This window comes from Diuraphis noxia, unplaced genomic scaffold, assembly GCF_037042655.1.
Source record: "Diuraphis noxia isolate RWA-SAM2 unplaced genomic scaffold, SU_Dnox_SAM2 contig0004, whole genome shotgun sequence".
NCBI lineage: Eukaryota > Metazoa > Arthropoda > Insecta > Hemiptera > Aphididae > Diuraphis > Diuraphis noxia.
The window spans coordinates 27,398,848-27,425,726 of NW_028301714.1; the positions used below are offsets into that span (position 1 = coordinate 27,398,848).

At 26.7% G+C, this 26,879-nt stretch overlaps 1 protein-coding gene across 1 annotated transcript; it reads left to right on the plus strand.

Moving 5' to 3' along the window:
- The first annotated feature begins 7,098 nt into the window (after positions 1-7,098).
- Positions 7,099-26,601, plus strand: yl (Putative vitellogenin receptor yl). Its single transcript, XM_089226972.1, has 29 exons — positions 7,099-7,177; positions 8,765-8,881; positions 8,970-9,103; positions 9,173-9,316; positions 9,406-9,514; positions 9,583-9,738; positions 12,503-12,622; positions 12,697-12,819; positions 13,009-13,224; positions 13,325-13,496; positions 13,574-13,775; positions 14,020-14,217; positions 14,278-14,563; positions 14,632-14,893; positions 14,996-15,195; positions 15,301-15,450; positions 15,519-15,646; positions 15,718-16,048; positions 16,132-16,353; positions 16,422-16,961; positions 17,079-17,321; positions 17,409-17,561; positions 21,878-22,109; positions 22,175-22,415; positions 22,500-22,683; positions 24,859-24,971; positions 25,063-25,226; positions 25,299-25,398; positions 26,165-26,601. Exons 1-29 carry the CDS (start codon positions 7,099-7,101, stop codon positions 26,318-26,320), a joined length of 5,475 nt encoding a protein of 1,824 aa, XP_089083098.1. The 3' UTR covers positions 26,321-26,601.
- Positions 26,602-26,879: the final 278 nt, after the last annotated feature.

A 26,879-nucleotide genomic window follows, 5' to 3' on the forward strand; every position in this document is an offset into this window, starting at 1 on the left:
TCCCTGTAATTTTATGATAATATTAAGTCATAATTTTAGTATGAATGATTAAAAACATTTTTTTTTTTTTATGGAAATAATAGATGGACTCAATAGATTGAAACAGAGGCGAAAATTTCATAAAATAACCTGATCAAAAATTTTTGTTAAATGTAATAAATTAAATTAAGTTCACTATATACAGCTATTCCGCCTAGTGTTGCATTTACTAAAATTGCTATTATTGTATTTGTATTATCTATAGACTATAACTAATTTGCTAACCTATAAATAAACAAATAAAATATTATTATTTTAAGCTAAAATAATTCATGTGAAAGCTACCCATTACATACCCGTATATTTATTGGTTGAAAAAAAAGCTTTAAATATACTCTTGTCTCAAGGAATCTATTGATAAAACTTTTGACTGAAAATGGCCCACTAGTTTTAAATTTATTAATTACTGACAAACAGACAAATATAACAATATTTAATTGTATATATAAAGATAAAGGTTTGTGATTTATGATGTTTAAAAGATTATTTTAACTTAAATTCTATATTAATAAAATATGCTAATCAAAATTATTATGTAATTCATGTACAAATTAATTTAGGAGCTGTCTATTATTCTTTCCTCGGCACTATTTCCAACTGTTTTTTTAATTTGTTATTAATTTGTTTTATTTTTTATTGTAATACAGTCTATCTTTGAATTATTTTTTAAATTTTACTATTATAATATTGAGGCTTGCAATAATTTTTTTCCAAGATATCCTATTATTGCTATTTAAAAATATATATAAATTATAGGTAAGTATAATTAATAGTTAGGTATCAACTTTTCAAATATAATATTGTATGAATATTAAATTATATTTTTTAAATTAATATTAATTATATATAGGTACTTATATAATAATAGGTATATTACCTATGTACCTATTTACCTATTTATAAATGAAAATGTAATAGAATATTTATCAGTCACTGATGCTTATGATTAAAATAAAATCTAAAAAAATTAGGTAATAATAATAAAACAAACAATATCACATTTAAATTTAAATTCCTTTTTAAACGAAATTTTCTCTAGCCAATTTACTTACGATGTACACATTGATAATTTATCCAGCTTTGTTCTACTGCATCCAACTATGAGGACCAGCAAAGCCATCAAACACTAAAACCCTGTAAGCATTTCTATCCGCATGCTTACGGTTAATAACCTCTACACCTTGGTATGTCCCTACAGAAAAATCCACAAAGACCTGAATATTCTAACCCTCAACGATTTAGCCAAATCCCATTACATACAATTCCACTCAAAGCTTTGTGCTCATTTAAATCCATTAATTAAAAGTCTATCCTTTACCTCACTCATTCCTAGAAGGTTAAAAAGACAATCTGGCAATGGCCAAGAGACCTTCTCAATGCTTAAAGAAAAAAGAAAAAAAGATTAACTAATAAAAAATAATTACAAAACCAAACTACAGGTTAAGTGGTGTTGCTTGGAGCCCTCCTATTCTATAAATAATGTTATTTTATGTCACCACACTTATTATCATACCTTGTTAGATGTTTGTATAGATTGTAAGTATACTATTTTAAATTTAAAAAAAAATGATTTCTTTTTCACTTTTGACAATTTTGTTTAATATTATTTAGTCATTTACTTCAATAATGTCTTTATGAATTTATAAAAGTATAAGTCCTACTACTACCCTTAATTCTGAAGTTTAATTCTTTAAATAGGTTTCATATTTTCCGATGTTCCCGATGAGGGCAATTTTTCTTCGTCACTTAAATTTTATAAACATTCAACATGACCATTCTATATCATACCTAGGTACCTAGAATTTAATCTATAGGTAGTTAGCAATGAAATAAGAAATAACTGTTGGACTTTTAGAAGTTGTCTGTTCTATTTCAGATGTTGTCACAGTATCTCCACCTATATTGGAAAACGTTCGATTTCAACATTCGGTGGAACAGTATCATTGGTAGACGTTTTAGATTTTTATAAGAATGTATCAATGTCGAATTCTTTTTATTGTGTAATGTGTTCAGTATATTATTTTATTAAAACAAATATTCATGAAGCACGTTTATTGTGTAAGGGTGATATTAGTAAATGAGTATATGAGCAGTGTGCACTGTAATAAATAACAATATTAAAATCTATTACATCTCGAACGAGAAATATAAACTATAAAAACTTACTGCTTTTGTTGCATTAACAGTCAATCAGATCAGTCATCACCGTCAGGGATCCTACTAGGTGGCGGGGGGGGGGGGGGGAGTCAGAAGGACCCATGGTACTGGGGTCTGGACTTTCAAATGGCCCACCATTGATGTAAAAAAATGCTTCAATAAATATTAGAAAAATGATTGGTTCAAAAATGTAATGTGGGGAGCCCGATCACTGTCATAACTTTTCGGCGTTTATTAGCTATAATAACTAGGAGTGAATACCGATAACATTCAACTATTCAATGACGATGTAAGTTCGGATACCAAGGTTTAATCGTCAAACTCAAACCAAATATATTATTTTGGTCAAACTAATAATTATTACAACAATAACATTAAACTTTTACGGTTTACAACTTAGATATGTAGGTAAATAAAGCAGATCCTTAAATTGTTAAATTTCAGATGAAATTTGCCCCTAAAATAAAATTGTAATATTTATAATATAAATTTTAAGAGTTCCTACTGAAATAGTCTAAAATGTATAATAGTTATAACGCAGAATCCGTTAAGTAATGGAATTAAATTGTGCATCGGTTACTAAGGGCAACCTGCTATAGATACTATACCACAGAATACCTATAATATGAAATATATATTTCATATATTCTGTGATTTAGTGATTATACTATGATAAACTAAAACACAACAACTAGGGCTACTTTAGGGACTTATAGAAGTTTGCATGTTTGTTAATGTTTGGTCGTCATCGCAACTGATACGGTTTTGGTTAGGTAAACAGAACACTGGACGTGTATATAGTGGAATAATATAAATCATTGACATAGTCATTAGTCGCCACTTGCCAGTCGAGTTTGATGTCTGAATCGTGAATCGTGATATAGATTATAGAGACTATCAGACAACTACTAACAGTCATCCCTACGCTCTACCCATAGATAGCTTAAAACACGCCTACACAATATTTTGTTGGACCTCTCATACAGATTTGACAACAATTTTACACCTGACGCAACCTCATTTGTCGCCTTTTACGACAGACTGAGGAGCCGTGGAACTCACGTAGAAGTATTCTAACCCCTTTCCGCAGGGTTTATAAAATACTTAATACTGAAATACAAAATATTATATTATATTATATTTGATAGTTAACTAGTTTTTATTAAATAATGATATTAACTATAGACATTTTATCAAAGATAAAGAAGTTAAAAAAAAAAATCTAAATGTTAAGAAGAAAGTTCTGAAAATGTATCATAGATTTTATATACTCAAAATATTTTACCTACTTTTTACTTGACTGTAACGATGAGAAATCTTCATTTTCCTATTTCTGACAAATCACAAATATATATTTAAGTTTTGAGATTGAAAAGTTGTTTAATTGTAGATCATAATAATAAATGAATGATAAAAGAATAAAGGAAAAATTGTAAATTAAAGTTAGATTTGTGATTGTTTTATATTAAAAAGTTTGTTTAGTTGTAGATCGACATAGGAAAACATAAAAGTAAATTTTCCCTAATGATAACAAATGATTTCTATATTTCCAACACATTTTTGGCCTTTTGAAAACACTTGAGTCTGTAAAAAGTGGGAGGAATTAGTGTTGTTAAAAATAAGAGCGGTTTGAGATTTTACCTTTTTTTGTATAAATGTATAACTCAATAATAAATTACGCCATAATCTTTGCAGTAACAAATTTTATATTTTTAGAATTATTTCTAATTATAATTACACTATGATAAAATATTGTTACTCCTTTAGTCCACGCGAATAGATCAAAATATCAATAATATCAATAATCAATTACTCACTTGGTAATTATTACAAATACCACATTAGTACATTACCATAATACCACTATTACCACATTTACCAGGTATATCTACCTACTTTTTTTTTTTTATTAAATAAAGACTTACTGACGTATGTCATCTTAACTTAGTGTTGAATAGATATATATTTTTTTTTACACTTGAAAAAAGATACAATCGGATACGTTTAAGTATAGAAGAAAATCAAAATTAATAATCATGGTTATAACAACAGGTCGTGTGGGCGTCCACACTTGAGTCGGCGCGGCGTACAGAAAGTGGACCACTTAGTCTATAAAATTTCGCACTGTGAGCAGAATTTATGTGTTCGGAAAAGTAAATTGCTAATTTTTTTATGTACTCAGTAATTGTGGGTAGCTGGAAAGTCTTTTGTGAAGTGTATCCATCTACCTACTACAAACTGCATCATCAATGGTAACTGGTAAGTTAATTTTATTTTTAGAATTTTTTGATGACATTTATCATCTTATAACTTTGAGCATAATATTCTCGGTAAATCAGCCTGTATACCATATTACTTCTTTTTTATTATTGACAAATTGCTAGATTTACAATCATACAAATCAGCATAATGTTAAGCAAATTAAATAAATAAATAATATAATATGAACATTGGCTTAAATGGCTTGATGGGGAGAGGGGGGGCGTTCGGCAACAGTACTTCCGACTTTGATTGGTTTTGTTGGGAAACCGTTTTTTATCTTATATATTATTTTTATTATTATTTAAATAATAGCGTATCTGCGTATCTTGGCTATTTTCGTTTTAGTCAAGTTTGGAATGAAAGTTTTTGTAATATCGTAGTGCTACTTCGGTAATGGTTGGTAATTGTAGGTCACTGTACAACACTGTTGGTCATAGTTAGGTTTACTGTTGGTTAACCTAACCTTGGGGCTCCAGTGACTTCCAGATACTTTTAAAATACATTATTAAACTGTACCCATACATTTTTTCGAACATTGTCTTCAATTCAATAAGAAATCAATAATAATCAACTACGTATTATATAGGTAGGTATTTAGGTTAGGTACTAATGAATAATGATACTGGATTAGAATAATAAAACTTTATATAATAGTTATCAATGTATTATGTTTATTAATAAAATAATAAACAAAAAACATTGATAACTGTACATGAAATATAATTTATAGTAATATAAATGGTTACCTATTATCCTTAGGTAGGTACCTACCTAGATGGGTATAGTTAAAACTTAAATTAATTAATTATGCAGATTTAAATATAATTTTGTATTGTTTTCTTAAACTTATTATTAATATCGTCGGTATCTGTTCATATTATATAATCGCCGCTATCACGTTCGTATAATATATAGTGGTATAAAATATAATTACCTACGATACTGACTTAAGATTTCCCCTACTTTCGATGTTAAGATATAATTTATTTATTTTCCACAATTTATAAATATCGGCGTTAAATATTCATTTTAGAATTAAACTCATAATAATATTGTTCTAGTAAGAAAAATAGTAAGCAATAATTTTTTTTCTCGTGCGTAAATATGTTAAATTATTTCTTGTATAGGTGTATGTAAATTATTATTTTATTAAAACATAATTTGTTATTATATTTTGTGTATTGTGTGTGTATTATTTTATTTTTGCTTATTACTATCACTGCAATATCTACTGGAAATTTCATAGATGGCTAGACTAGTATGTATTTTAAAATATTACGATGTTTTAATTTTAATTAATTAACTGCACGTCCCACAAATTTAGTGACACAACAATATAAAGGTACAGATAGATATTAGAAATATAAGAAGAATGAAAATCTCGATGAAAACATTAATTTTGATTATGACATTTTCAAAAATTAAGTAATTAAGTTTAAGTGTTTTGCAAAAATATTTTGTATTAAGTGGAAATTTAAATAATTTGTAACGTCGCTTTGTTTTGACTGGATATTTTTCAAAATAGGTTTAAACGGTTAGCATTCAGGTATTAAATATTGGTTAGAAAATAAATACAATTAAAAATTTACCGGATTTGAAATAGTTATCCACGGATATGTATTTTAAATTTTTGCAGTTATTAAATCTAATGCATTGCCATTTTCGTAAAATTTATGCGATTTGGTGAATATGAAATTAAAGAACTTGACTAAAAAAAATTAAATATATATTATAAGTGCAAATTCTGATATTTGTATTACAAATTTATAGCTAAATTGTAAAAAAAAATAAACCAAACTAGAATAGGTATTGAAACACTATAGCTGATTTATTAAATAATTAATATTTTTCAAGTACATTTTTATTAAAATTAATTTTGACCTTCCTAATCTTAAGCTTTTTGTTAACTTTCATGTCACTTATCAAACCTACTTATATTGTACAAAACATGTATAGATTGTAGTTTTATTTGAATAAAATAAAAAATAATGTCAATATAAAATATGTATATAAATTTAGATTTAATGGAAATATCCATTGTTACTATCTCATTATGTAATATGAATTACAAATAAGTTGCCTTTGGAAAATTATCACATTTCTCCACACCTAAATATAAATATTCTGATTTCTGAACCAACCTGAATCCAATTAATTAATTTTAAAATTAGCTGAGTACCTACTGTTTCCTCAATAAATTTATATTATATTTTCGATTTCAAATCTACAGTGTAATATCTAATCAATATAAATTAAATTAAATAATATTGAAACTGTTTAAAACTTGACAGTTTTACGTTTTTAATCACATGGTGTAAATACCTAGCCATTAGCTACGGAAAAACTAAGAAGTTATACATTGTTTTATTTAATGCATATTAAATAGAAGTATTCTAGGTAATAATAATTCTGAATGGATTTTCAAATTTATCAAACGCCCTGAGTTTCAAGAAATTCGAATAGTTGAGACAGTTTGTTAGAAATTTGTACTCAAAAACGATAAAAACGAATACCTACTTATAATTTGAACATTTCAAACAGTTCGAGAAAAATCAAGTTCAATGTCAATACTATTTTAATATATTACATACAACTTAAATAAGTTATTTCAAATTATTACTTTAGGTTGAATGGAAAACAATGAGGGTGAATTCTAGAATGTTGATACTTTTGTTAATCTTCTCATTAGTCGTTTGCTGCACATTTTCAGAATTTACTGGTAAGTAATTTTGTGTAATCAAATTGTTGTGTTATAATTTAAAATATGTACTGCACGTATCCTAAGGCTATCAAAGTAAAATAAATAATAATTTAAGATTAAGTTCTTACTATATAAAAATTATGTATAGAGGAACAAGTTACAGGTACATGCTTAGGTACCTACTTATAAGTTATAACTATTAAGATTATGTAACAGTGGAATTTGTTGTCTCCGTCTTACCAGTGCGTAATATAGCAAATTTACGCTCAGAAGAACACTTGTAGCTCCTTTAGATTAAAAATTACAGTGAATCGACCTATTATAAAACTTGATGGTAAGAACATTATCTGTGTTTGTACGTTGGTTTTTTACGATAATTCAATTTTTAAGTGAGTTATGAGCATATAATATACAGTACATTAAAAATGCTCATAGCTCATTTAAAAATTGAATTATCGTAAAAAACCAACGTACAAACACAGATAATGTTCTTACCATCAAGTTTTATAATAGGTCGATTCACTGCAATATTTAAACTAAAGGAGCTACAAGTGTTCTGCTGAGCATAAATTTGCCATATTACGCACTGGTAAGGCGGAGACAACAAATATCACTGTTACGTACTCTTAACCTATTTCTTTAAACGTTATTGTAATAACTAATAATCTAATAACTGTATAAGTAATAACTACTAATACATATATATATATTATATTATATATATATAAAGTACTAATAAATATTAAATACCATGCCACCTAAACCTAAAAAAGTACAAATATGCACTTATTTTTTTTTACTTACAAATTTCATGAATACGCATATTTTAAAATTTTTTGTAAATATTTATTCATTAAAACGGGAAATTATTGTAAGTCATCTGACAACTATACATAGAGATTTGAAAAACATACCTAATAGGTAGGCCCGGTAGGGTATAACAAAAACATAACAGGTACCTACCTTACTAAGTGAAAATCATAGCTTAAACATATAAGATTATAGCGCATAGGCCTATATTATTATCAAATAAAATAAAATGGTAGCATAAGAATATATATGCGCAGTCTATGACTTAAGTTAAGGTTCTCAACACTGTTTGCGCTGCAATTTTTATGATTTAAAGACCAAATGACAAAATAATACAGTGCGTGTACTATATTGCAATACTAGTATATTATATCGTGTCTCGTGGCATGGTGAAAACTCTCAAAACAAATATACATTAATAATTTATAACTTATAAAAATATTAAAAATATAAACATAGGTATAAATAAATTACAAGTTAAATAAATATAATTAACAATACATTATAAGTAATGTAATTTTTTCAAAAATGGTTAAATTAAGAAATATACTCATAAAACTACAAAATCACTAAATATAAAATAATATACAATAATATGGGCTTTTAGTTTATAAAAGTTTGTAACTTTTAATTTTTTTTATTCTTATTATTATGCAAGTAATTTTAAACTTACTTAGCAATAAACCTAATAGCTCCCAAATGACCAAATAACAAGCAAATACATCAACTTAATAGCCCTGGGCTATATAACTTATATTAAATTAAATACGCTTGCCTACGCATTAGTTTTTTCAGAAAAAGAATGTAGCAAAAACGAATTCAACTGTGGGAACGGTACTTGTATAAACAAGACCAGACTTTGTGACGGCATTGATGACTGTAGGGAAAATGGCGCTGACGAAGATGATTGTAGTACGTTGGAGATAATATTATTGTTCCTATAAACTGTTGCGTTGCATATTTTAAAATACCTATCATATAATTATAAACATACATTTAGGTTTTGGAAAAAAGTCTTGCCTGGCATCTGAATTCTTTGAATGTATTGGTGACGGAAAATGTATTCCTAAAGAATTTGTGTGTGATAAGTCAGTTGATTGCATCGACAAGTCTGACGAAAGTCATTGTAAAGAAGTATGTACTATATTATTCTAATTCAATGTTAAGAAAAATAATCGCACATTTTGTTGCATTATTTTATAGACGTCATCATCTCTAACGCAGTCATGTCGCGAAGGACAATTCAAATGCTCTGATGGAATTTGCATTCCAATGGCCTGGCATTGTGACACGGAGATTGATTGCCAGGATGGTAGCGACGAAGATGGAGAAAAATGTAGATACACGGTACGAATATTTTCCTTTTTTAAAAACCTATTTTCACATGACCACTTCACTTGTTATTTTATTCATATTTGGTACATTTTGAACCACAGGCATTGTGTACTTCTGGTTATCTGTGCAAAAACTTCAATTGCGTTTCTAAGACGTGGAGATGTAATGGAAAAGATGATTGTGGAGACGGTTCAGACGAAACCCATTGTGGTATATAAAAGTTACCATCGTAATTATTATCTTTTTTTTTATTATTTTGTTATCTTCTTTTATTTCAGATATTCAACTGATTGAGCCAGAAAATTGTTTATTAGAAAATCGTCAATTTCTATGTCACGATCATAAAAAATGTATCGATGTCAAAAATGTCTGTGATTACAACAATGACTGTCTTGATACATCAGACGAAGGCGGCCTTTGCAACAATAAAACTGGTATTTATACTTAATGAGGATAAAATAATATTTTGAAAAATAACACAAATTCATATTTAACAAAATTATTTTTGATTCAACCCAGTATTATCAATAATGTTGAATAATTTAAGAAAGTAAAAAAAATATTGGGAAATTTATTTTAATTTAGTTTTTCATTTCGTAAACAAATTCGTATTTTCAAAACTTAACCGTATGTTTAAATTTCTAATTATAATGTAAAATTAGTAGATGTAATTTAAAGATTTATTTAAACGATCAGTATATCATAATAAGTTACTTTTGGGTTATTATTATATTGACTACATCCAATTACAAAAAAAAAAAATCACTTAATGAATTGGGTCCAATAGGGTAGGGGCTTACATAGAATTTATATATTATTTAAATCACTTATCATGACATTGTACTGAAACTTTTTAGAATTTGTTAATTTTTAGTTATTTCTTATTTTTTTTTAAATAAAACTAGTATTTTTGCTTTATTTTTAAATACGCTGTTAAAATTAAACGCTTTGAATCTATAAACTATAAAATTTTTACGACTTACCTTCATTTAAATAATCCATAATGCAAATAGTTTATTGAAGGAAAAACTCTTAAAACTATAATTTGACAATTGTGTTCACAATATCGCCAAAACTAAGTACCTACCTGGCACATGTCTGATAACAAATTTTTACATGATATTTATGAATTTTCCATTCGTAATCAAATGTTGATTTTGTTAATCACCGTTTTTATCTACAGCAGACTACCTATACAGTTTACTTATTATCTTGTTTAAGTGATCCCCAAAAAAACCCAAATCTTCTTTTACAATCATCAAAAAAATTTCGGCAAGCTATAATAATTACTTTTCAGACCACTGAGCGCAACTCGGGTTTATTATCTTTCTGTCATTCATAATATTAAATAGGTATATCAGCAAAAAACGTACCAAAAGTAAATAATAACAAATAGTAATTATATAAGTGACAGTTTTTAATTTTTTAATTTAAGCAACAACAATTAATTTCAAAAAAGTAGGTATTTATTTGTATACTACAATGAAACATAATATTTAATATTAAGTTGTCGGCATATAAAATAATAACATAAATACTAAATATAAATTAATCTTTAAGTCGAATTACGATAAACAAAACGTACCAAGGTACAAAGACCCTCTGTAGTTGTAAACAAATTGATGCTGTATCGGTTTGATTATTAATTTTTACATAGCACATGGCTAGGTACCATTATTACCTGGTAGGACCAGGTATTACTTCTAGTAATACTGTAATAGTACATTTTATCCAGGAACAGTCAAATTGTCAAATTATTAACGTGATATATTTTATATTACATTATCATAGATGGCAGTGAGATATATTAGCATCTACCCAGGAATTTTTCAAAGGGGGTCCAACTTTTTTTGAATAATATATAAAAAGTATAAAAAGTATAAAAAAATTATTCCATTAAAAAACAAACATTTTGATTCTTTGACTCTTTAATTGGTAAAATAATTAATAAATAAGTATAACACTAAAATCGTACGATTAAATGAATTATATTATTCAGATTGCAGTTGTTTGCTTGTTAAGAATTTTAATATTTTAAGGTCTGACATTAATAATGATTAATGGAAATTACTAATCAGGGTCTCGACACAAACACTCCCCACCTCCTTGAATATGCCCTAGTGTTAATAAACCTGAGTTGCGGGGCTATTACAAACTAATACCTGAAAATGTTTAAGCCCCCCAAGGTCCCAAACAAAAATACTAAGTGCGTGGCCAATAGCTGGCTTAAAGGCGCTTCGAGCTGTGCAGTGTTTATCGATTGCAAAAATAAATACATAATTGGGTCTATAGTTCTTATATCTACCTACCTATTTATATAATAATTCACTGATTCAGATTCATCAATATGCTTACAATCACACATTTGTACTATCTCTGATGTCCCAAAGCTCAAAGTAATACTCGACACCCACTAAATAGATTCAGCAAAAAAAAAACACAACCCTGATATTCAGTTCCCTGATGTGCGCCTGGTGAGTGGTGACTAGTAAATAAATAGCTACTGCTCGGTGCACGCTCAAGTCATCAGTTACCACCTTGGCGTTACGGACGGTTAACACTAAACAATGTATGTGCATTTGTGTTTTGCATGAAGTACTTTTCATTAATGGACCTGATAATGACATAAGACTTCTGAAAATTGATTTAAGTTTGTTAATAATATATCTTAGTAGGACCAACTAAGTAAATAGTAACTATATAGTGAGTACTCGAGGTCGATCAGGCCACATTTTAAGATATTATTTAATTTTAATTTCAAATAGTTAACATTTAAGGGGCTTAGAATCAAAATTTTAAACAAGTCCCCCGATCGATCTTAAGTAGACATAATCCTAAATTAAATTAGCTTTTTAAAAATTTAATTGGTTTAATGATAATCGCATTAGGTCCATCGGTATGATTTGCAAAATATTGGTTCATTTTAGTCGAAATAGCTGACTGCAATCCCATAAAGTAAACTTCTTGATATCCTGCAAATAATGCATCGATGACGGCCGTGTGCACCTGCCAGCAATATTTTATATTTCTATAAGTAATAGTTTTTATTCACTTTTGAGATACGGTATCATGGACGGATATTATTTTTTACAAGTCCAAAGTATTATTAATGTGCTAATGAGAATGCTAAAAATGTATAATTTGCAATCACCATAGTTAACATGTTTAAATTATATGTATTGATAATTCATATTTCAGGTATCAAAAGCGAATGTGATTCTATGAATTGTTCTGCTGCATTTGAATGTTTAAGAAAACCACATGGTGTCATGTGTGTGTGTCCAAAAGGAATGCATTATTTAAATAATAAATGTTCTGGTAAAACATAAATTAGTTAATATTCAATAAAACTACTTTATTTAAACTACATTTTATATGTACCTAACTAATAGATATTAATGAGTGTGAACAATATGGCATTTGTGACCAAGTGTGTCTTAATTTGGAAGGTTCATACACGTGCTCCTGTGATCCACATTATGAACTAGTAGATAATCACAAGTGTAAAATAAAAGGTAATGTTGATAAATAATTGGTACATCATACATCAATAACTCATTAAAATTTAAAATTGGTAGTTTGTTGATTTTGTAAAATTTAATTACAAGCCTTAGTTTGATTTTTTTTATAGTTATTTGATAAATGATAATAATAATATTATGTACTTCACTAACTGAATAATAATATTAGATTAATTTATACAGGTCTAAATCCAGAATTAATATATTCATCACTACGGCAAATAAAAGTTTTTAACTTGGAGTTACTCCGTAGCTTTACTTTGATTAATGATTTGCAACACGTAACTGGATTAGCTGTCGACAAATATACTCTATACTGGACACTTTATTTGGATGGAAACTCAGCTATAGTTAGAGCAAACAAGTCTGAGCCTAATCCTGAAATTATTGTCGACTCGGGTAAATATGTTTAATTGCAATACAAATTTTAAAATTAACGAAGAATTTTTAATTAAGTGTTTTAATACGAATAATATTTCCCTATGTGTGATGTTTATAGGTCTTGGATCACCTGAGAATCTAGTTGTAGATATTATCACACATAATTTGTACTTCACCGATGCAAAAATGAAACATATAGGGGTGTGTAATGATGATGGTTCAGTATGTACAGTTCTTCACAATAAAAACATTGATAAACCAAGGGCAGTAGCTGTTTCACCACAAGATGGGTATAACATTGAGTTATTTTATAAAACTATAATTAACTTTATAGATACAAATTATTGATCTACATATTTTTTTCCAGTTTCATGTACTGGACAGATTGGGGAAAAAATCCAATGATTGGCCGTTCTGGTATGGATGGGTCAAAACCACAACCATTCGTTACACAAAATATACACTGGCCAAATGGTGTTCATGTTGATTATGTTGGGAAAAGAATTTACTGGGTGGATGCTAAGATGCAATTGATTGAATCCATTAATTTAGACGCAACTGATCGAAGAGTAAGTGTATTTATTTAATTTATATTATATACATATAACATATGACGTATATAAGTACGCACATTTCAATAGGTACTTCAGTACTTGTAATATTTTAACGTGATTTATTTCAATAGGTGCAGAATTTTTAATATTTTAAATATATTATTTAATATTTATTGAATAATAATAATAATATACCGAATTATTAATTTTTAATATTTATATTATTTTATATGGTGAATGGTTGTTAATATTATTCTAGGTAATTGTAACAGAATATGTCGATCATCCATATTCGGTTACCGTGTTTGAGGATAAATTATACTGGAGTGATTGGACAAGTAAAGAAATAAAAGTATGTAACAAGTTTACGGGTAAAGATAGCAGTACGTTGATACGTGAAAATAAAAACCGTGTGTATGGTATGCAAATTAACCATCCTTCGCTATTCGAGTCTCAAGTATTGTATTGTTTTCAATGTAAAACTATTAGTTTTCCACATGGTTTTAATTATTTTCAGATGCCGAATCCTTGTAAACAAGGAAAATGCAGTGATATATGCTTATTAGCACCGAAGACAGAAATCAATCCTAAAGGATATACGTGTGCTTGCCCTGATGATAAACTACTATCGGAGGATGGAATCTTTTGTATCACCATTGACATACCTCCTACGCTTATTGTGAGTACACAAACAAGTATTATAGAAATTGAACAAGAACATTTAGGCCACCAAAAAGCAAAAAAAATATCGTTGAAAAATGATGTGTCTAGCATATCTGCAGTGGCTTATAATTCATTATCTGGTATGTTACTGATACACAATATATTAGGTAGTAAAATTAAGCTAAAATTATTATTTTATTATTACAAGGTGATATCATCATCTATGACTCAAGCTCTAAGAAACTATTCACTTTTGATTTCGTTAAGATGAAATTATCAGATTTAAATGTACCAGAAATTAGTTCTATTCATTCCCTTGAATTTGACAACCATGGAAACAACTTATACTGGTGTGATAGAACTAGAAGAACATTAGATGTGTTAAGTCTCTCTACAAAAGCACATACTACGATTTTCAAAGAAATTGAAGGTCATATCCCGTTTGCAGTTACTTTAGTTCCAGATAAAAGGTACCTAAGTACAGATATTACTGTACAATATTCATAATGCATTAATATTATATTTTTGTGGATTAACTGTATTAAACATTATATATATACATATGCTTTTAGCTTTATGTTTGTAGCTATGAAGGAAGATTCTCATATACATATTGATCGAATTGACATGGATGGAAGTATTCAGTCTCTAGTTCATATGGTGGAATATGGATTGACAGGAGATGAAATTGCTTTACATTTTGATATGGTTACAAGACTGTTGTATTTTACTGACTATAAAAATGGTATTATTGATAGTGTTAGTGAAGATGGTGAGTATAATATAAATTATAATTCAGTTAAATTATTTAACTGTAAAAAATTTATGAGATGAAAAATAAACATTATTTATTCATTAGCTACATTTATTATATTAGGAACGGATAGAAGAATTATAAAAAAAGCAGGATTTGTAAAAGATATTGTTTCAATTGGTTTTGAAATTGTTTGGGTATCTGAAGGTTCAAAAATTTTAAATTGGATTAATAGCGTTGATGGAGACCGAGCATCTAGAGCTCTTGACATAGGTAATTAATTCTATAATTCATTTTATTGGCATAAAAGTAATTTTATAATTATTTTATGTATGTAACAGATGATTGGAAAAGTGATTCAAATTTATTCATAACCGTAGCAAATGGGATTCGCAAAAATATCCAACACTCGTGTCAACAAAATAATGGTGGCTGTAGTCATATATGCCTTTTGTCTGAGAAAGGAAAGGTACAATATTTTTTTAAGGTAATTAATTATAAATATTGTTTTTAACAATTTTAATTTTATGGTAAAACAAGGTTTGTGGTTGTCCACCGGGATTAGTTTTATCAAATAATAGCCTAAATTGTACATCACTAACAGAGTGTAAATCTGACGAATACCGATGTTTTACTGGTGAATGTATTTCATCTCATTCCCGATGTGATTTAAAAAAAGATTGTCCTCGTGGCGACGACGAAGACGTAGTTAAATGTTTACATTACACACCAAACTTATGTCCTAAATCTCAATTTTTATGTCACGATAAAACAAAATGCTTGGATAAAAAACTTATGTGTGATAGTACAAAAGATTGTCATGATGGTTCAGATGAAATGGATTGCTTACATAAGCACACTTGTGATTCAAGTAATATATTTTAATATTTCATCAGTAATCTAATAGAAATAGAAATTTTACTAATAAACTGACACATTTAATAATATTTTTAGCTACAGAATATCAGTGTACAACTGGAGAGTGTATTCAGCGCATATTTTTATGTGATGGTAATGTGGATTGTGTTAATGGTCAAGATGAATTAAATTGTCTGAGTCAAACTTGTAATAATATCACAGAATTTAGATGTAATTCTGGAAACTGTATACCTGCTACATGGGAGTGTGATGGTGAGGTCGATTGTTTTGATAGTTCGGATGAACACAATTCGTGTGGTAAGGTTTTTTTTATTAAAGAAAAATATTTAAATCTATTCAAATTATGCAATAATTAATATTTATAGCTACAAAAAAATGTAAAGATGATCAATTTTCTTGCACCAATGGTCGGTGTATATCACATAAATTCACTTGTAATGGTAAAGATGACTGTGGTGATAGTTCTGATGAAAATGGTTGTTCGTCAAATCGTGTATTCATGACAAAAAGAGTTTCAAAAGTATGTAATGAAAAAACAGAATTTGAATGTCAAAACTCGAAGGGACATTGTATACCAATCAAGGCTAGGTGCAATGGCACATCTGAGTGTAAATATTTAGAGGACGAATTGAATTGTGGATGTCAAAAATCTAATTTTTTCAATTGTCACAATAAACGTTGTGTATTAAAAGATTGGTTATGTGATAAACACGATGATTGTGGCGATGGCTCAGATGAAAGTCAAATGGCATGTGATATGCTTTCTGAACAATTATCAAATGCAGTTGTTTCATCAAAAGATTGTGATGGATATTTATGTAAGAACCAAGAATGTATTCCTCTAGATCAAGCTTGTAATAAGAAAATTAATTGTAAAGATGGTTCAGACGAAGGAGATCTTTGTGGTAATGCATATATGTTATACTACATTGAGTGAATAGTTCATTGATTAATACAATATTTTTGTTTATTGGACGACCGATAATTATTATGAAATTATAATAAATATTTTTTTATAAAAGGTTTATCTTGTATGCACATGGACTGTAGTCATACTTGTCAAGAAACTCCAAAAGGTGGGAAATGTACCTGTTATCATGGCTATAGACTTGCACAAGATGGTTTAACTTGTAGAGATATTGATGAATGTGAAAATGACAATTTATGTACTCAGTATTGTACAAATTTGGATGGTTCATATAGCTGTAATTGTTTAAATTCTGATTACATTTTGCGTGCAGATAAAAGTTCATGTAAAGCAATTGGCAAGTAATTTGGGTTCATTATAGTAAATTATCAAAAGCAAAAAAATCTGAAGTTAAATAGTATTTTTCTTAATTATTGTTTTTTAGGACCTACAATGGATTTAGTTTTTTCGAGTGTTAATGAAGTTAGAAGTACATCGGGTGATATTAAAGAAACAAATTTACTTTTTTCGATGCCAGGAATGACAGTTTCAAGTCTTGATATAAACATTAGAAAAAATCTTATTTATTGGACATCAAGTAATTAAAACATATTTTACAATGTTTAATTTCATTTATATAGAATGAATGGTAACTCTTTCAACAGTGAACCATCGTTATATTTTAAAAGCATTAAAAGTTACATTTTCTTATAAGAAAATTTAAAAAACATGTTTCTAATATTTTTTAATTGCACTGTTGAAATAATTACACAATTAAGTAGTAATTGTCAATGTCAAATGCATTAAATAAATGCCTAATAAATTATTAGGTTTTCAAATTGAAAAAAAAATGGTAAAATAAATAACCACTCTGCTTTAAAGTGGAAATCAAGTGTAACTTGTAATTTATTAAGTCACTGTAATTTAATGTTAAATTTAAATGCTATTACAAATCATTCACCATTGCATACTAAAACGATTCTGAGAGAATACAGTCTTATATTAGAAGTATCAAGCATCTGCAAATAATATTTTTAAATTCCAACAAAATAACAAAAATTGTTATTCTTTATTTAAATACCTTTCTAATTTGTAAAAATCTTAAAATGTCTATACAAAATTCTGTTTATATTAATAAATTACGTGCATTGCGCCAGCCACACCCATTAAAAAATGTTGGACAATTTTTATGTCAAAATTTAAAACGCGATTGGCATGAATTTGCACGATTAAATTTAGAATTCGCGCGGTATTATATTAGCTGGAAAATGATGAATACTTTGGGCGCGGCTGGTGAAACGTTGCGTTTTCTACAATTTCGAAAAAGCTTTTTGCTAGCATTTAACAGCATTTTAGCATGAATCCGTATGTCACTCTTTACCTGAGAAAAAAAAAATTTTAAAAAACTGAAGAATTTGTAAATTTTCAATTAAATACATTTTGTTGAAATTTGATCTTTAAATGGTTAAAAAAAAAGTGCCCATATATTTTTAATATTTTTCAATTGCTATTATATCAATTTATGGGGAACCTTGTATTAAATTTTCATATGTTTTGATCCGGCGGATAAAATTCTATTGGCATGTATAAAAAAAAAATTAAAAAACGGAAATTTTCAAATATCTATAAATAACTTAAAAATCATTGAAATATTTCGAAAATTATATCAATTATAGGAATTAATAAAATAAATGTATGGTGTAAATTTCAAGTTTCTACAATTAACTCGTTTTTGAATAACAACAAAATAAGAATATCGGTTCAAGAGAAATTGAGTGAATATCCAAATGCTCATACAAATTTAATTTTAAAAGTTCAAATTTTGAAAAATACGTAAAAAAAACATGAAAATTCATAAAAAGTTTTCTTTTTAAATCTAAGATTTTTTAATTCCATATTTGAACTTGTAAATTAAATAGCGTGCTAAATGCTGGCATAAAAGCTTTTTCGAAATTGTTGAAAGTTTTGGTTGGGCTCGACTGGCGCAACGTTTCGCAAGCCGTGCCCAAAGTATTCATAATTTTCCAGCTAATATAATACCGTGTGTGAATTCTAAATTTAATTGTGCAAATTCATGCCAATCGCGTGCTAAATTTTAGCATACAAATTGTCCAAAATTTTAGATTCTGAGCGGAGTGATGAATGTATTGATTTTACCATGATGTGTTTTTTTTTTTTTTGTGTCTGTGTACAGAATAACTAGTCGAAATAATGCTTCGATTTCAAACTTTAGGGGTGGTTTCCGATGTAAAATTGAAGATCCTTGGTGACTTATAGAGGTCAAAAGTAAACATTTTCCAACAGTTTTCAAAAACATCGAGAAAAACAAAAAAAAAAATTACAAAAAAACGGGAATTTTTACGCAAAATCAGTTTTCCACCAAATCGATTTTTTTATATGGTTGTAATTCAAAAACTAATCACTGTAAATACTTGAAATTTTCACCAAATATGTATGTTAGTGTTATCTATATACAGTTTAATTTTCAAAATTTTTTGACTTTTTTTGAGTTTTTTATAGACCACTGAAGTTTTCAATTTTTTTGAAGTCTCGGTAAAAAAATGTTAGACGACCAAAAAAACTTGAAATTTTAATACAAGGTTCCTTATGAGTTGTTTTTATTGTAGCTAAAAAAAAATTAAAAATCGTAAGTCACAATTTTTTTTAATAAGCGTTTATAGTTCAAAATTTTACGAAATCTGTCGAAAACGCGAAAATTTGCAAGTAATTTTGAAGTTGAAAAATCATAAAATTTTTTGCGTTTATAACTAAGGTTTAAAAATACAACACTAAGTTTTCCTTCAAGTAGCTATAGAGAAAACTCGAAGCATCATTATAGGAAAAATTTTAAGTGCGTTTGAATTTTAAATTTTTACGAAATAGCGTAACGATAACGATTTATCCTGAAACGATTTTAAATATTTGTTATTATTCAAAAAGTATGAGTCGTAGATACTTGAAAATTTTACCATTTATTTAGATTGGCATTTTATTTACATGATTTAATTTTCGAAATATTTTGACTTTTTTGAGATATTAATAGACGACTGAAATTTTCAATTGGTCTAAAAACATTTTTTTGAAGTGTCTATAAAATTTTTTTGGCCCAATCAAAATTCTTGAAAATGTAATACAAAGTTCCTCATAAGTTATTCTTATAGTGAATAAAAAATTGTAAGAATACATAGGCACAATTTTATTTTATTAGCATTTGAAGTTCAAATATTGACATAATGACATAAATTCGTCAAAACCATGAATATTTTTTTTTTCTGTTTGTCATTACGTTTTGAGGCAGTAAAAATGCTTCGAATTTTAACTTCAGTACCTTGTTAAATCAGAAAGTGAATCTAGTTGATTCTTTGGGGGATCAAAAGTAAAAAATTCTTAATATTTTTCTAAATAATCGGGATAAACAAACTAAAAATTAACGGAAAAACAGGAAATTTTACGTACAATCAGTTTTCGACAAAATCGATTTTGATTTTTTATATAACTTTAAAACGAATGACCATTGATACATGAAATTTTCATCGAATATTTATATAAGTATATATGTTTATATAAGTTTTTAAAAAAATTTGACTTAAGTTGAACTATTCAAAGGTATATGGAATTTTCAATCATTATTAGTTTTTTTTAAATAAAAATCGATAAAAATTTATTTTTTAGGTAGAAAATCTTGAAAATTTAATACAAGGCTCTTAACATATTATTACAATAACAGTTGAAAAATAAAAGAAATTCATAGTTACAATTTTTTTTTTATAAGCATTCAAAGTTTGAATTTTGACATATATTATGTAAAAATCACGAAAATTCGTAAATTATTTTATGCTAGAAATTCATAAGAAAAATTTCCTTTTATATCTAAGATTTGAAAATTTAATACAAGGCTCATAATATATTTTTACAATAGCAGTTGAAAAATAAAAGAAATATATTGTCACAATTTTTTTTTTATAAGAATTTAAAGTTCAAATTTTGACTAAATACGTAAAAATTACGGCAATGTTCAAATTATCTTAGATTGAAATTTATAAAAGTTTTTCTTCTTAATTCTAAGATTTGAAAATTTAATACAAGGCTCCTAACATATTTTTACAATAGCAGTTGAAAAATAAAAGAAATGCATAGTCACATTTTTTTTTACAAGCATTCAAAGTTTGAATTTTAACAACATATTATGTAAAAATCACGAAAATCACGAAATTTCACAAATTTTTTTAAACTAGAATTTATTAAAAATTTTCTTTTTAAATCTAAGATTTGAAAATTTTTAATAATCTATAATATATCCTAGACAGATAAACCTTCTCCGCTCAGAATCGTTTTTCGTATACAATGATATAATATCATAGGATTCAAATTTAATTCCATCCATTACAGTTACCCACTTGTAACCTACTGTACAACAGAGCGACATCCACGACTTACCCGCCTTTTTTAATGGGTGTGGCTGGCGCAATGCACTTAAGATTTCAATCTTGATGATGTTGTCTCAAAAAAACTAACTTGTGATAGGAAATAGGGAGTTAAAAGCACATGCTTTCAATTATTAGAATAAATTATGTAAAATAATAATAAACAAATAAAAAATAAAAATAAATACAATAATATCATTTTCATTATATCAATACATTCATTAGAATTTACACCATGACAACGAATAAATAGAAGAACTAAATATTATAAGGAAAAAAGACAATATTAATATAATGATATGATATAAATTAATGACTAATGTTAATCATGTTACAGATTTCATTTTTATCCATTATATTGATGAAAAATTAAATTACTTAATAAACTACTACCTACGTATTACCTATATTAAATGTACATTTTGAAATTGATCTAATTTTTTTAAGGTTTACATCTGAAATTAATTCGTCTATTTTTAATTTATTTTAGAACAAGCCGGTATTTTAATTTGTATGGATATGCAACAACAGCATAAAGTTTACATGACAGATTTGTTACACCCTACTTTAGTTCGTATTGATTGGTTAACAGAAAATGTTTACTTTGTACAAAATTTTAGGGATATTGTTGTATGCTATTTAAAAGCTAAACGTTGTGCCACTATATACAGTGCAAACGTCCATACAACAATTATGGCTTTTGAAATTGATCCTCATTCTGGGTAACGTGTTAATATTTTAAATTAAATATAATACAAAATTATTTACATATAATTTAAATGTATAGAGTGATGTTTTGGTCGGAAACCATATGGGCTGTATTTTCAACACCAACAACCATTATTAGGAAATCTGATTGCAGTGGATACAATGTAAAAACAATCATTCATCAAGGGTTACAATATGTTACTGATTTAGCTATAGATCCAATAAAATATATGATCTATTGGGTCGATCAAGTTAATTCAACCATCGAGAGAGCTAATTACGACGGAACTAAAATAACTGTGGTGTTCAACTCGATAGAAGTAATAAAGTTATTTAAACACCTTGAGTATTGAACTATTTTTGTATACTGCTAGTTATATAAATTTAAATAATTTTTAAATTAGCATTTGCCGGAGAAAATATCATTATATGAAGACAAACTGTTTTGGACCAACCTTGAAACCGGTTTCCCTATATTTAAATGTAAAATTTTTGGTTCTGAAAGTGTCCACTGTGAATCTGTTCCTGTCCAAGTGTTTGCTGCCATCGAGACATTCATGATAAGCCAACAAGCTAAACAAAGAAATGGTACAATGATATCTATTTGTATTTATAACTATTTGTCCAATACTAATTTAAGATGGCATGGTTATTCTCATTGACATTCAAATTATTTTGTTAATGTGGTAATAATGGGACTGATTTTTTATTAAACACTATTTGATTTAAAAAAAAGTAATTTATGGTTATCAGATCTTAAATATTAAAAAAAGGTAATAGAGGGATCCATCCATCTCAACCCCCCCTGTCTGACCGCCAGTTATACTTAAAACAATACAATAATAGTTATAAGGTACTCTAAAAATGTGTTTTTTGAAGTGGAAAATGATAATTAAACCATTTCAAAGAAAAACAAATATTTTTAAAACATTTCAATATTCTAACATTTATTAATATTATGAAAATATGAAACATTCAAAACTAAATAAAACGTTTGAATTGAAGAATAAATAAAATTTACCACACATCCGATCATAATATAATATGCATTAAAATCGCGGGTTACAGCAGATACACAAAAAATAACTTTTTGTACTACCTAAATTATTTTTCATTAATGTCAGTATTTATTTTATCATTTTTAATGATTATTATAATATACTCGTATTTTATATTGAATTTCATAGGGAAATCAATATAATATCATAATAATTAAAAGTTGTATTTGCTGTCATCATTACCAAAAAAGTGGGTAAGTCGTGGATGTCGCTCTGCTGTACAGTCTAGGTGACAAGTGGGTTACTGTAATGGATGGAATTAAATTTGAATCTAATATTATATCATTGTATACGAAAAACGATTCTGAGCGAAGACGGTTCATCTGTCTAGGATATATTATAGATTATTAAAACTTTTCAAATCTTAGTTTAAAAATGAAAATTTTTCATGAATTTCTAGCGTAAAATAATTTGCGAATTTTTGTGATTTTTACGTATGTTGTCAAAATTCAAACTTTGAATGCTTATAAAAAAAAAATTGTGACTGAATTTCTTTTATTTTTCAACTGCTATTGTTACAATGTGTTAGAAGCCTTGTATTAAATTTTCAAGCTTTTCTACCCAACAAATACATTTTTATCGATATTAATTTTAAAAAAAAACTAATAATGATCGAAAATTGCAAATACCTATGAATAGTTCAACTTAAGTCGAAAATTTTTGAAAATTGCATGGTGGATAGAATATACTTATATAATCACTTTCTGATCGAACGAGGTACTGAAGTCAAAATCTAAGCACTTTTACTGCCCCATAACTTGATGACAGACACAAAAAAAAATAAAAAATAAAAACACGCATCATGGTAAAATCAATAAATTTATCGCTCCGTTCAGAATCTAAAATAACAATTTTTGTAATAAGCTGAATTTTTAAGCAACTTATATTTTTAAAACACAGCATAATATATTGTAAAATTGTACCATTGTACCGTTTTCTCGCTTAGATAACTAATACTAATTTATTGTTAAGAAAGAAACACACTGTCTATACTCGTTGATGTTTTATGCAATTTTTTTTTTATAATAATATTGTGCAATATACTCACCATGCGCGAACAACTGCTATGCACAGGTCAATTGTATTGTTTTCAATGTTTATCTTCAGTTTATCAAGTGTTCCAAAAATGCCTTTCTTTGGTCAAAATAAACCCCAAAAACAGTAATAGAGTATTATTATGAAGTTTATTCAGATGTTAAATATATATCAATTGGATGATAAAGTATAGTCTATGTATATGTACATATTTAATAAAGTTTGAAAGTTGGGTTTGGTGAGCAAACAAAAATGCAATATATTTAACAATAAAAGTTTTTGTTTTGTAATTTAAGATTTTAGATAATATCAGGTGGGTAATCAATAAGTTGTTAATTTTATAAGACTTCAATGAAGACATTGGAGCTGTTAAGAAAAAGAAAAAAAACAAACTTATAAATCATACTTAAATTAAAACAAGATTAAAAACTTTATATAATACGTTAATAAATGTATATTTTATAAACGATTTGTCATTATTAATTGTATTTTTGAATTTAAGAAAACTTGTAATAGCACATCAAAAACACACATCATGGTAAAATCATTACATTCATCGCTCCGCTCAGAATCTAAAATTAAATTTAAAAATAGATTTTATGCTAATAACAAATGAAAATCTATAATTTTCAAGATTTAAACTTTTTTTTTCATTTAATACATTTTTTAGGATCAAATGTTTGTATTGATGTTGATTGCGATTTTATTTGTACTTCTGGATCAAAAGGACCGATGTGTGTTTGTGGAGACGGATCTCTAGTTGAACCAGGCAATATTTGTGATGTAATACTATATTTCAATATTTTTTGTTGTATATAAGTAATTGTTATGTTATGTAACTAATCAATATTTATTAATAATTTAAATTTTTCAGGAAACAAGTCATGGAAAATTGCCTGTTTTTAAAGACTTAGACCTCAAAAAAAATATGATTTCAATCTATATTTCAATATTTTTAATAGTAATATTGTTTTTAGTGATGTCATATTATTTTCTATTCTATTCCAAAAATAAATCTTTGAATCAACTAATATCTAGGTAAAAATAGATCATATTTTACTGTTTAATTATCTATATCACATTGAGTTATTAAAGTTGATTATATTGTAGATTATTTCATAAGCCATTAACAACTGTCATCCAAGTAATTGACCAGAAAGAAGATGAAATAAATTCAAGATATAATGTTTATGAGAATCCTATGAACGATGTAAATATTAACAATTATTATATTAATTTAAAATTATTAATTGCAATTTAATATGGATAAAACATTAAACGTATTTTATTTGACAATGAAAATAAAAGACTAAAGAAGCTGAAAACTTTTTAAGTAAAAATTTCTTAAATTTGAATTTGTAGAATTTTTTTGAAGACCAGTACATTTGGGATTGCACTTGGTTAGTTTAATTAATGATTAATACACAGTTAACACTTTTGAATGTTTTGTATTAATTACTAAAACTTAATTTTAAATCAAATATATTAACTAGTTTTCTTAGACCGAAATCTAATGAATTTTTAACAATTTATTTATAAAATATATTATATAAATATAATAATAATAATTTAGATATTATTTTTTTGTCTCATTCAATTGTGTTTTAGAAAGGTGTTTATAATGGAAAGATATTGTTCAATGATAGGTACCTACGATTTTAGTCTGTTTAGTAAATTGAAGACCCAATTACATGTTTCATACCAATGTAATAATATAATACCATACAAACTCCTGTGTTTATAATTGACTCTCTAATTTATTACTTAAAAAGTTTTTATCAGCGTCTACTACTGTGTATTTTTTATAAAAGTTTATGCATTATAATGTATGTATATATGTACCTGTGCTAAAAAATTGTTTAAATGACAATATATTTACATAGGTAATATTTTTAATACATTTGGGATGAAAAAATATTATAAATTATTGGCTTATTTAAAAGTAGTAGATGTTATTTGATTATTCTTTATTTCAGGATAGGTTAACAAAAGATCATGCTTGTGGTAGTGAAATCGTATTGAACTATGATAGTGCACGTTACGTTAATGCTAACAGCTCTGCAGGACCTCGACTTAACTCGTTTTCCGAGTACGAAGAGAATGAGAAAAAAAAACTTATTATGGTTTTATAAGCATAATAAAACTATAAACTTTTTTAAGGATGAATACTTATTTGTTGTTAATTTTTATTTTTATAAATACAATTTTATTTTATTTTTATAATATCCACGGCTGTGATCTACTCAATATACATAATTTAAATTATAATTATAATCAAAACAAAAAAAATTAAACAAGATTTTACATTTTATGTCAGAATTATATAATATATGCATATATATGTAAATTATTACTGAAATTTATAATTCAATATACCTGTAAATATTTTAGATTTTTGATTTGTTTAGTTCAAAGTTACCCAGTATCTATATATTTTTATAATAATAAATAAAAGTAACATTAAATTAATGTGTTTTATCAATATACCAAAAGTTAATACTTAATATTATTCAATGTATTTTAAAAATAAATGCGTGTGTAGTTTAATATATTTTAGATGTATTCATATTTAATATTTTTTATTTTTTTTACCTACATAATATATTTTTCCTTTTATATTAGTAATTACTCTCTCCCTAGTCCCTAAACAGCGATCCTCGGGTGTATATTATTCATTCAAATGGCTGTTTA